The sequence below is a fragment of the Globicephala melas genome, chromosome 2, assembly GCF_963455315.2.
Source record: "Globicephala melas chromosome 2, mGloMel1.2, whole genome shotgun sequence".
Taxonomy (NCBI): domain Eukaryota; kingdom Metazoa; phylum Chordata; class Mammalia; order Artiodactyla; family Delphinidae; genus Globicephala; species Globicephala melas.
The window spans coordinates 169,250,064-169,262,635 of NC_083315.2; the positions used below are offsets into that span (position 1 = coordinate 169,250,064).

The 12,572-nt window shown below is 43.2% G+C and overlaps 1 protein-coding gene across 4 annotated transcripts in view; it reads left to right on the top strand.

The window, feature by feature from the left end:
* Window positions 1–11,854, top strand: part of AK7 (adenylate kinase 7) — a 54,299-nt gene extending 42,445 nt beyond the window's left edge. For 2 of the 4 annotated variants that reach the window (XM_030883117.2, XM_030883119.2), the window contains 6 exons: window positions 746–874; window positions 1,308–1,376; window positions 5,645–5,842; window positions 8,261–8,481; window positions 11,367–11,525; window positions 11,816–11,854. In XM_030883117.2, the coding sequence (XP_030738977.2) occupies window positions 746–874; window positions 1,308–1,376; window positions 5,645–5,842; window positions 8,261–8,481; window positions 11,367–11,525; window positions 11,816–11,854 (815 nt within the window). The remainder of the gene's footprint in view (window positions 1–745; window positions 875–1,307; window positions 1,377–5,644; window positions 5,843–8,260; window positions 8,482–11,366; window positions 11,526–11,815) is intronic. The other 2 variants (XM_030883118.2, XM_030883120.2) reach the window with 2 other exon arrangements.
* The last annotated feature ends 718 nt before the right edge of the window (window positions 11,855–12,572 follow it).

Genomic DNA, 12,572 nt, shown 5'->3' on the forward strand with positions numbered 1-12,572 from the left:
AGAACATTCTGGAAGCGCAGACATAAGCATCCGATTCTGTTCTTTCCTGCAGACAGGCTCACTGGGTTCTCCTACTTTATTGGGCATGAGAGTTCATGTGTTGTGCTCAAAATACAAAACCACATATTTTTCACTTCAATGCAAAAATAAGAGATTTTCAATAGTAATTTTGACTACACAAGAAGTTTTGAGATCACTTTACTTTTTAAATTTTTTTTAACATCTTTATTGGAGTATAATTGCTTTACAATGGTGTGTTAGTTTCTGCTTTATAACAAAGTGAATCAGTTATATATATACATATGTTCCCATATCTCTTCCCTCTTGCATCTCCCTCCCTCCCACCCTCCCTATCCCACCCCTCTAGGTGGTCACAAAGCACCGAGCTGATCTCCCTGTGCTATGTGGCTGCTTCCCACTAGCTATCTATTTCACGTTTGGTAGTGTATATATGTCCATGCCACTCTCTCACTTTGTCCCTGCTTACCCTTCCCCCTCCCCATATCCTCAAGTCCATTCTCAAGTAGGTCTGCATCTTTTTTCCCGTCTTGCCCCTAGGTTCTTCATGAACATTTTTTTTTTTTTAGATTCCGTATATATGTGTTAGCATATGGTATTTGTTTTTCTCCTTCTGACTTACTTCACTCCGTATGACAGACTCTAGGCCCATCCACCTCACTACAAATAACTCAATTTAGTTATGTAGAATGTGACTGCACAGTAATATTTTTTTTCTTTTTATTAGGTCGACTAGAAGATGAATATATAATTAGATTTATAAGAGAAAAGCTAAAATCCATGCCTTGCAAAAATCAAGGTTACATTTTGGATGGATTCCCAAAGACCTATGATCAAGCCAAAGACCTGTTCAACCGTAAGTGTGGGTGTTACCTTTATTTTGAATGTTTACATTCAAATAAGTCACAGCTTTATTGTTCAGAGTAACAGTAGTCACAATTAAAATAAACAAAAAAATCGGAGCGACTATACCTAAAATGCAGGCTTTCCTAGTTATGGCTAGTTTTCATTAGTGACTACTAGTTAAAATATTTAATTATTTTAAAAATAATTTTATTTATTTATTTATTTGCTGGGCCCGTTCTTAGTTGCAGCATGCGGACTTCTTAGTTGCGGCATGCATGCAAGATCTCGTTCTCCAACCAGAGATCGACCCAGGCCCCCTGCATTGGGAGTGTGGAGTCTTAACCACTGGACCACCAGGGAAGTCCCAAAGTATTTAAATTTTTTTGCACAATCCTTAGTAATAATATGTAATAAACTTGACGATGTATATTTTGTTTTACCAGAAGAAGAGGAAGAGGAAGAGGAAGAAGCCAGAGGCAAAAGGTTTCCCTTTGATAAATTAATCATACCTGGTAAGTTTAAAAGACTTCTCCAAGGTCATATTTAAAGGAATGCCATTTGATATCTCTTTTGTACCAAAACAATCCTTTTGATGTGAATAAAATAGCTTTGTTTGTTTGTTTTAGGAACAAAGTAAAACGATACACTTAAAATCAAACTTCCAAACTAAAGAATTCACTGGGGGTAAATATCAGGGATATTAAAATTCTGAAATGGACAGAAGTCCCTTTGAGAGCATTCATTTCTGCTGTTCCTTCCTGTAAGAGAGCAAAAGATTAGCCAATCTGTTGGTGCCCTGACTTTTTTCTTGCTGTATTTAAAAAAAATTGAGGTATAGTTAATTTACAATATTATATAAGTTTCAGGTGTACAACATAGTCATTCACAATTTTTAAAGATTATACTCCATTTGTACTTATTATAAAATATTGGCTCTATTCCCTGTACTGTACAGTGTCTTGGCTTCTGAGTCAGTTGGCAAGACCCCCAGGGACTAGATCACTGCCCCTCCTTTCTGTTCTGCTTCAGGTGCTATTCATGCCATAATCTTTTCTGGAGGACATTCAGAATCCAGAACTGGGGCTTCCCTGGTGGCGCAGTGGTTGAGAGTCCGCCTGCCGATGCAGGGGACACGGGTTCGTGCCCCAGTCCGGGAAGATTCCCACATGCCGCGGAGCGGCTGGGCCCGTGAGCCATGGCCGCTGAGCCTGCGCGTCCGGAGCCTGTGCTCCGCAACGGGAGAGGCCACAGCAGTGAGAGGCCCGCGTACAGCAAAAAAAAAAAAAAAAAAAAGAATCCAGAATTGAGGCTGGGCAGGAAAAAGCTGCTTGGTTCCCTAACTCCACAGCAAGTTTATCCTATTACATATTTACACAGAGCTTTCACAACATACCCTTGAAAGAGAAATATAAACAACTTATTCCACAAAAAAGGATTTGCTGAGCAGGCATTTCTTGTGACTTTGCCATGAACTTTAAAGGTTTTTTTCTTTTTTTATCAGTTTGCATGAGGTTTAATCAAGTTTTGGTCATATGGTGAATACAAGAACAGCTATTTTCAGGAACTTAGCCCAAGGCTGTGACTCGGAAGGGCCTGCTTGCTCACCGTGTCAAAGTCCCCAGGAGAGTCGGTTCACAGCTGTAATCCTCTCCTGCCCCTGGTCCAGGCACAGCTTGTGATGAAGCTTCTGGAAGCAGAGACCATCAGAGAGCAGTCATCCTCAGGGATGGATATTTACCATTTGCCTGAGGCAGGAACATGAAATGCCGGAGGAATGGGCTGTCTTAGATTTCCTATTAATTTATGTGTTTGCCTCAGAAAAAGTTAAAAAGTAAAGTTGATTAGTCTAAATAACCAGGTCTGTCCAGTTTATGAGAGCTGATCACTTCTGGGCGACAGTCATTCATTGCAAACCCCGTGGTAAATCCTCCCGTTCCCCCTGAGGCAGCTGGATAAAATTCACCCCAACCCAACATCTGTCATGCACCAGGCACCACACAAGATGGGAGCTTATTGAGCCTTTCCACGAGCCTGTGAGGTAGGAATTACTCCCATGTTTACTTGATCCAGAGCCTGAAGCCCAGAGACTAATGCAAGTCCGCTTCGCTGGTAAACGGCAGGGCTTGGATTCAAACTCAGGTCTTCTCATGCCACTGCCTCCAAAAACCAGAATGAATGAAACCCCTCCCTAAGATAAGAAAATGGAAACACAGGAGGTAAAATGGTGCATTATTCTTAGTCCTGATCCCCTGGGCTGCCCTCTCTGTCGGATGCGGTCCAAACATGTCTAAGATGTAATCTCTTTGGAATGTTTAGTCTGTTCTTTTCAATTAGCCTCTTTCTAGAAATTGTCATTATTTTCTATCTTCCTGAAAGAAATCAGATCATTGTCTCATTTGTGCTGCGGGATTTTAGTTTGTGGCAGTGACTGAGACACGTGAGGCTAATGCCATTGAAAGAAGAAGTTATTACTCACATTTCCCCAGAGAAGGAAGTGTGGCAACCATGCAGGGCCACGTGGGGAAGCACCAGGCTTGGTCAGGAGGAGGGGAAAGTCGAGGACACAGCCTTTCTTGGGGTTTCCATGGGAAAGGCAAAGCAGGGCAGAGTAAACAGCTTTTTTAGAGGATTGACTAGTGTGAGTAGTTGCAGTGGGCTTTGGTCTCTAGTTGCCTGGTCCTGGCCCTGGGATGAGTTAAGGCAGGAGAAATATTGGTTTGTTATCTGAGTTATATAAAGGGCGTGGTTGGCTCGCATATGTGAGGCGTGCTCTCATTTCAAATGAATTGTTTACTATCTTCAGAGGTAGCCCTGGGAGGGGCATTCTCTCCCTAGGTCTGTAAGCAAAAACATCATAAGATACAGAAAATAAAAAGCATGCTTAATATCAGCATCAGTGCTTGATTTGAATGATGAAACATTTGATTGTACAGTAATTCAGTCCTAGGTGGTATTATCTCTCATTGATAAATCATTGCATTTTATCACTGTTAGCGTATATCCATTTTGATTCTTTTCAGATCTGTTAGTTGAAGGAGACAAGTTTAAAGCTATACCTATGTGATGAATATGGAAAAATGTGTTAAGACATAGATTTTTCACATGGCTCCAGATAGACCTCTTTGTCGTATACAATCTCACCAAGCAGAAATCTATTCCTTGTTATCTACAGTCAGCCAGTTCAAGGACAGTAGATGTCCTGAATAATTATCTTGAGACACTGCAAAATCTTGAAGTTCTTTCTGAATCACAAAAGAGAAAGGACTTTAAAAAATATATCATCTAGTGGGAAATATATTTCATCATATTAAAACTCTGAAAATTAGAAGCCAAGTATATCACTTATTATTTGCAATATTTTATTAACTAGAATCTTCCATCCCCCCCAATCACTGGAAAAAAAGATACAGTACTACCTCATGAAATTCTTAGATTATGAACAGAATTATTAAGTTTTGATCTACATGTCTTAGATCATAGAGCTTAAATAGATTCAATTTCTGGTGAATTTATTGACATAATTTCAATTTAAGTACTGTACCAGCATGTGGGGCTCCAGATGTCTCCTTTCTTTTGAAAAATATAGCTACTCGTGCAAATCAAATGGTGAAGGATGAGCATTGAAATTAAAGTAAAATAGGTCAGAAGAGTGGTCATATCAGACAATGATTATGAGTTTACAGGATCTTATTCTGTAAGCTCTGTCCTCAGCCTTTGTTTTCACTATTTGCTTTCACACGAAGCAGATGAAGTTCACACATGTTCCACGCCCCCTGGTCAGCACCACACTATGGACTCTACCCGATACACTTATTTTTCTCACCCACTCAAGAAAGCTTATTAGAATGCAGTTAAGTGAGAATGGCATTTTTATGTGGCAAACCAATCCAATTTTAGAATAAAAATTAAATCAGTCCCAAGCTTTGCCAGGCTCTTATAGGCAGCAAGTTATTTTCGATACACCTGGTTACTGATCTGGGCGCCAGGGTACTCTGGTCCTGTTGAGAACAGCTGAGAACAGTAACTCACCTAGAAAGCTTGTTACACAGATCTACACTTTAATTATTCACTCATTCATTCATTCACTCCACAAATATCCACTGAATTTGTGCTAGGCACTGGAGAAACAGCTGCTCTTACAGTTTAAAAGAAAATTGCAGGTGGGTGAAATGATCACTGTCATTAATATGATCCGTGTATCAAATATTCGATAAGCGTTGGCCATGTTTTACTGACCATAGATGTTTCATAGCCCATGGCATGAAGTGAGGGAAGAGCTCAACTCATGGAAAATTAAAATCCCAGGGGAGTCTCTATTTTTATTAAGTTGGCGAATCAGCCATGAAGGTATTTCCCTTATAGCCTTGAGTCTCTTTGGGAGCCTGTGATATTGTACTGGAAAAGTGACAAGATGATGACAGGTATCATAGGGTTATTAGAGATTTGCATTTACAATTTCTGCTGTTTTTATTTAAAATAAAAAGAAGAAGGAAGGAAGGAAAGCAGAAGGGAAGGGAGGAAGGAAGGGAAAGAAAAATCATAGATCTCACAAAATGCCCACTGATTGGGCTTCACAGTGTGGTCTCTGGAAGCATGGGTGATTGGCATGCATCTGTCCTCCATGAGAGGCAGCAAGGCGGCCAACTTGTCAGGCCCTTTGCCGTGACAGGAGATCCCACCTGGTAACCAGACATTCGGTCGAGCAGTGGCCCGTCCACCAGCACATGCTTGCAAGCTCCGCAGTCACGGTGTTAACTCACGAGCTTCTCCTTCTCTCCAGAATTCGTTTGTTCGCTGGATGCCTCAGATGAGTTCCTCAAGGAACGAGTGATGAATCTCCCCGAGAGCATCGTGGCGGGGACCCACTACAGCCAGGGCCAGTTCCTCCGGGCTCTGAGCAGCTACCGGGACAGGAACACTGAAGATGAGACTGTCCTCAACTACTTTGACGAACTTGAAATCTATCCGATACATATTGGTACGAAATAAACTCAAAGATAACCTGCAAGTGGAGCAGGGCTGCCCGGTGTCAGGACCCCCGGCCAACAGCGTGCACGCTTTCATAGGGCTGGGGGAGGGCGGGTCAGTGTAACCGTGTGCCCGGGGCCTGGGAAGTCACAGGATAAGACAGAGGAGTTGTCTACTTGAGGATTTGGTGGTGTGGCGGGTGTTATTGTCATATGAAAACATGCGGATATATTATGAAGTTGAATACCAAATTGGCATTTTTTATTTATTTTTAATTTTTTACCAAATTGGCTTTTTTTTTTTTTTTGCGGTACGTGGGCCTCTCACTGCTGTGGCCTCTCCCGTTGCGGAGCACAGTCTCCGGACGCGCAGGCCCAGCGGCCATGGCTCACGGGCCCAGCCGCTCTGCGGCATGTGGGATCTTCCCGGACTGGGGCACGAACCCGTGTCCCCTGCATCAGCAGGCGGACTCTCAACCACTGCGCCACCAGGGAAGCCCCCAAATTGGCATTTTTTAAAGGGCACTTCAAAGATATGTGGTTTGCTGCCAGCTGCTTTGGGCCATTTCCCCAGTGTCCTTGGGGGCAGCGTCCTGTCCCCCTAGCATTGCAGGACACTGGTGCTCTTCAGAGAGCCGCTCCTGGCCTTTAAGACCAGCCAGCTGGCCCCTTAGCTACTCAGAAATCAAATAGCTCTTCATTGCATTCCTCCTGTTTCCTGTAAACACTTAATTCAGGGCTGAGCACCCAGCAAGCATCCAGTGAGTATGATCTCTCATCAGCCTCACCTCCGCCATCATCGTCCCTGCCTCCAAATCCAATCTGCTGTAGCTGTTTCTCCTCCCCTTGGCTTGATGGGCCCCTGAACTTCCTTTCTGATTTTCTGGGTCTTGACACCTCTTCTTTGGGTTTGGTGAGAAACTGCTAGCCTGGTGGAAGCTTAGCAGCCAGGCTGACCTTTGGGATCTCCCGAGGCCTCTCTTCATCCCCCAGAACCAGCTGAGACAGCATCTGGATCCTGGAGTCCTGGGAGGCTTAGAGCTCCTCCACTCCTCCCCTGCCCTCCCCCCTCCTTTTCCTTCTCCTTCTTTTGGTCTTAATATTGACATTAGTCACATATTCTGGAGTTTGGACTTTTTTCTATTCGAGTAGGCTAACTGAAACAGTTAATTTTTTATGAATTGGAAATGTATCCTAGGGATTTGCCTGGTGATCCAGTGGTTAAGACTCCGTGTTTCCACTGCAGGGGGCATGGGTTCAATCCCTGGTCTGGTCCGGGAACTAAGATCCCGCATGCCGGGTGGGGCGGCCAAAAAATTAAAATAAAATAAAATAATAATCCCAGAATCAGGACTTCCCTGGTGGTGCAGTGCTTAAGAATCCGTCTGCCAATGCAGGGAACATGGGTTCGATCCCTGGTCCGGGAAGATCACACATGCCGCGGAGCAGCTAAGCCCGTGCGCTACAACTACTGAGCCTGTGCTCTAGAGCCCATGAGCCACAACTACTGAAGCCCTCGCACTTAGAGCCCGTGCTCGGCAACAAGAGAAGCTAACGCAATGAGAAGCCCGCGCACCGCAACGAAGAGTAGCCCCAGCTCGCTGCAACTAGAGAAAGCCCATGTGCAGCAATGAAGACCCAACGTGGCCAAAATAAATTAAAAAAAAAAAAAAAGTGTCCCAGAATCATTGATTCTCAGAAACAGAAAACAAAAGAAACCTGGAGGTCACCCAGCCCGGCCTCCAAGTACAGGACTTCCTTCTGTGGAAACCCCCAAATGAAGTGCCCCAGTCTCTGCTTGAATGCTTCCCGGGGTGGAGAACTCATTCCTTTTGAGGAGGTCCACACGCCCATCCATCCACTCAAATCAGCGGCGACCGTCACAGCTCAGACCTGAGCCCCAATCTTGCTCCCTGTGACCCCCAGAGACCAGTCTGATATTTGCCAGTGAGACCAGAAATTCTAAACTGTGCTGGTAACTAAAAAAAAGAAACACTCTTATGGTAATTTACGCAATCTACCATCACAAGATTATAGTAATAGAATTTTCCAAAAAATGGACTCAGAATAGATTGCAGGCAGGACCAGATTATATATTTTTTTAGAATTTATTTTTGGCTGCATTGGGTCTTCCTTGCTGCACGCGGGCTTTCTCTAGTTGCAGTGCGCGGGCTTCTCATTGGTGGCTTCTCTTGTTGCAGAGCACAGGCTCTAGGCACGTGGGCTTCAGTGGTTGCAGCACGCGGGCTCAGTAGTTGTGGCGCACGGGCTTAGTTGCTCCGCGGCATGTGGGATCTTCCCGGATCAGGGCTCGAACCCGTGTCCCCAGCACTGGTAGGCAGATTCTTAACCTCTGCGCCCCCAGGGAAGCCCCAGGACCAGATTATAAATGTCTGTATTGCTCTCTTCCTCTCTTCTGGTTTTTAAAGATGTAGGAAAACTCGAAGACGCTCAGAACAGACTTGCTATCAAACAGCTCATCAAAGAGATTGGGGAGCCTCGCAATTATGGTTTAACGGATGAAGAAAAGGCAGAAGAGGAGCGGAGGGCTGCTGAGGAACGGCTGGCCAAGGAGGCCATGGAGGAGGCAGAGCGACAGCACAAGGAGGCTGCGGAGACCGCAGAGAAGATTGCTCGCTGGGAGGAGTGGGTGAGTGTGTGCACACGCGTCGGGGCAGGGGAGTGGGTGGGGGATGGGGGCTGGGGGCTGGCAAGACCATTCCGGCCTCTCGCGCTTCCCATCCGGCTAATAGAGAAATGTCACGGAAATACCCCAAACAAATTTTTGTTGTTTTTTTGTTTTTGTTTGTTTTGTCACATGTACCATTTTTTTTTCTTTTTTTAAAATTTCTTTCATATGTACCATTTTTTAAAAGATGCCCCGGTCTTTTGCTTAGGGTAAATAACAAGGATAATAACAGCTAGCCATTGACATAGCATTAACAATACACATCGTTGTAAGTGTGCCATTTGCTGCCTGTCAACCTGGTGATTTCATCTGGTTTTCCTCCATTTACCCATCCAACTTGGGTGGTCAGCCTCATTCTACCCTTCTTCTCCAAATCACTGAGTCTTATCTATTCTGCCTCCTAAAACAGCACTCACATCCACCTGCAGGGCTCCCTTCTCCTGACCAGGGTGCCAGAATGATGTGATGCCTTCTGGCCGGTCTCCCCAGCTCCACCCTCCATCTCCAGTCTGTTTCCCTGCTGCTGCCAGGTGATCCTTCTAAAATACAGATCTAGGCTTCCCTGGTGGTGCAGTGGTCAAGAATCCGCCTGCCAACGCAGGGGACACGGGTTTGAGCCCTGGTCCGGGAAGATCCCACATGCCACGGAGCAACTAAGCCCGTGCACCACAACTACTGAGCCTGCACGCCTAGAGCCCATGCTCCGCAACGAGAGAAGCCACTGCAGTGAGAAAATGGTGCACTGCCACAAAGAGTAGCCCCCGCTCGCCGCAGCTAGAAAGACCCAATGCAGTCAAAAATAAATAAATAATTAAATAAATTTATTTTAAAAAAACAAAAAATAAAATACAGATCTGGACTTCCCTGGCAGTCCAGTGGTTAAGACTCCATGCTCCCAATGCAGGGGGCACAGGTTCCATCCCTCATCGGGGGAGATCCCACATGCCTCTTGGCGGGGCCAAAAAAAAAGAAAAATACAGATTCAGCACGTCCATTCTCTGTTTAAACGCTTCACAGGCTGTTCATCACTGTTCGATGAAAGTCCAAACTCCTTACCATGGCCCCCAAGGTCCTCTGTGACCTGGCTGCCTCTGACATCTCCGTGCATTTAAATAAAGTTCCATCTGTGTGATTAACTTCTTCCCTTGCTTCAAGTCTTTGCTAAAAGTCATCTTTCTAATGAGGCCTTTCCTGGACACCATATTTAAAATTTCAGCACCCGCCCCACTGCATAACACGTCCTATCCCTTTCTATACTTTTAAATTTCCCTCTTGGGACTTCCCTGGAGGCCCCATGGTGAAGGCTCCTCGTTTCCCGATGCAGGGGACACAGGTTCAATTCCCTAGTGGGGGAACTAAGATCCTGCATGCCAAAAAAACACAAAAACAAAAAAAATAGATTTCCCTCTTTGCATTTATTCTACCTAAGGCAGTAAATGTATTTTATATCTTTATCTTGTTTCTTGTCTTTTGGCTGCACATTTAACTAATGTCCATGGCCAGGAGTGGGCCGGACTGATGGGCTTAAGTCCCACCCAATCCACTAGGCTGAGAAGGGAGATTTCTCAAAGGAAATCTGGAATTATTAGTCCTGAGAGAGGGGGGCTGTATGCTGAGCATAACACAAGTCCACCAGATCAATACCTTCGAGAGTTTCTACTAGCACTTTTTTTTTTTTTTTTTTTTGGCTGCGTTGGGTCTTCGTTGCTGCGCGCAGGCTTTCTCTAGTTGCGGCGAGCGGGGGCTACTCCTCATTGAGGTGCGCGGGCTTCTCATTGCTGTGGCTCCTCTCTTGTTGCAGAGCACAGGCTCTAGAGTGCGCGGGCTTCAGTAGTTGTGGCGTGCAGGCTTAGTTTCTCTGCGGCATGTGGGATCTTCCCCAACCAGGGCTCGAACCCATGTCCCCTGCATTGGCAGGTGGATTCTTAACCACTGGGCCACCAGGGAAGTCCCTATTAGCACTTCTATGATTCTGTGATCCTTCCTTCCTTCCTTCCTTCCTTCCTTCCTCTTTCTTTCCTTCTTTCTTCCTTCCTCCCTTTCTTTCTCTCTTTCTTTCTTTCTTTCTCTCTTTCTCTCTTTCTCTCACTTTGCTTCATCTGGGCAGCTAGAAATTATTTTGGTTTAAGAAGTGAGGTAGGATCATCATCATCATTATCATCATCACCATCATCATCATCATATCATCAGCATCATCTTTTTGCCTGTCCTAGAGGGATTTGGATTGCCTAAGTAATTAAGAAAGTGAACATACTAGAGCATGGACTTGAGGATATGGGGAGGGGGAAGGGTAAGCTGGGACAAAGTGAGAGAGTGGCATGGACATATATACACTACCAAAGGTAAAATAGATAGCTAGTGGGAAGCAGCTGCATAGCACAGGGAGATCAGCTTGGTGCTTTGTGACCACCTAGAGGGGTGGGATAGGGAGGGTGGGAGGGAGGGAGACGCAAGAGGGAAGAGATATGGGAACATATGTATATGTATAACTGATTCACTTTGTTATAAAGCAGAAACTAACACACCATTGTAAAGCAATCATACTCCAATAAAGATGTTGAAAAAGAAAAGAAAGTGAACAAAAGGGGTGATTAATAAAGATAAATCATGCTGGAAAAAAGAAAAAAAGAAGTGAAGTAGGGGTCCAGTTTATTATTTTCTATATGACTAGGCAGTTGTTAAAACACCACTTACATATTTTCCCTGTCAATTGGAAATACCATCTTTATCATAACATGATGAACATTTATAGCAGTATCTACTTCTAGTGCACTCTGGGGTGAGTCGTATGAAACCGTTCTTCTTTTTCCATCTATTTATTGCACCCTCAAATGTTCTATTTGTAGAGTAAACGACTAGAGGAAGTTAAAAGAGAAGAAAAAGAATTACTGGAGGCCCAGTCTATTCCCTTGAGAAACTATTTAATGACCCACGTCATGCCAACGCTTATGCAAGGTCTGAATGAGTGTTGTAAGATCAGACCCGATGATCCTGTTGATTTTCTGGTAAGAGATTGAAGGGTTTTTTTTTATATCAATTTGAAAATAAAATATACCCAAATCTAAATGAAAAGCCAGTTGAGACAGAGAAATTGTGTGTCTGGTTATTTGGGAAATAGCCTCTAACACCTTCATCACATTTTATAATAAGATTTTTGTTACTCATTTCAAAGAAAAAATTTGTGCACTTTCATTTTTAAATTGTAAACATTAATAGTACAAATTAATGTACTATTAATTCTAAATTAATAGTACATTCTAAATTGTTGACTTTTTTTCTTTTTTCTCAATTACAGGCAGAGTATCTTTTCAAGAACAATCCTGAAATGCAGTGAAATTTTAAAGATCTCATGTCATATACTTTTACAGAGCTGGAGATGACTTTAACATTGTAATTTGAAAAATTTCTTTAAAAAATGATTTTCTGGTTTTGGGGAAATTCTTTTTTTCTCCCTGCAAACAAATATTTCATTAAGTAGATTCATTATAAAAAGCTCTATGGCAACGAGTCACTACTTCATTAAAACCATATTTTGAGAGGTAAATTGTTAAAGTATCTGTGCATAGCTCATGGGATAAATATTGATTTAATATTTCATTCTTTGTCTGAGTATTCTGTACACTAATGTTTATAGTAATTTAACTTATAGCATGAAGAAAATCAGACTATGTATTATTCTAACATGTAAGCTAATGAATTTATGTGATTTGTTATGTCCCCAATACTAGTGGTGTTAGAAACGGAAATAAATTAGAACAGTTTATGCTTTTTGAGTCACAGTAAGTCAGACATGTTTGTTTTCTGCAAGGTTGCTTTTTGAGTTCAAGGTCAGCACCCAACCTATGAGTCAGAGAGAATTCTAAACTGCTTGGTAGAAAGATTCATGTAACAAGATGAATAATTTTTCATATCTGTGATAATTAGAAAGTTGCTAAATATTTTTAACCAACTAACTTTACCACTATGGCCTTTTCAGCTCTAAAAATCCTATAATTCCCAGAATTACACTGGATGAGAAATCAGTTTAGGTTGATCTTAATGGCATATATATT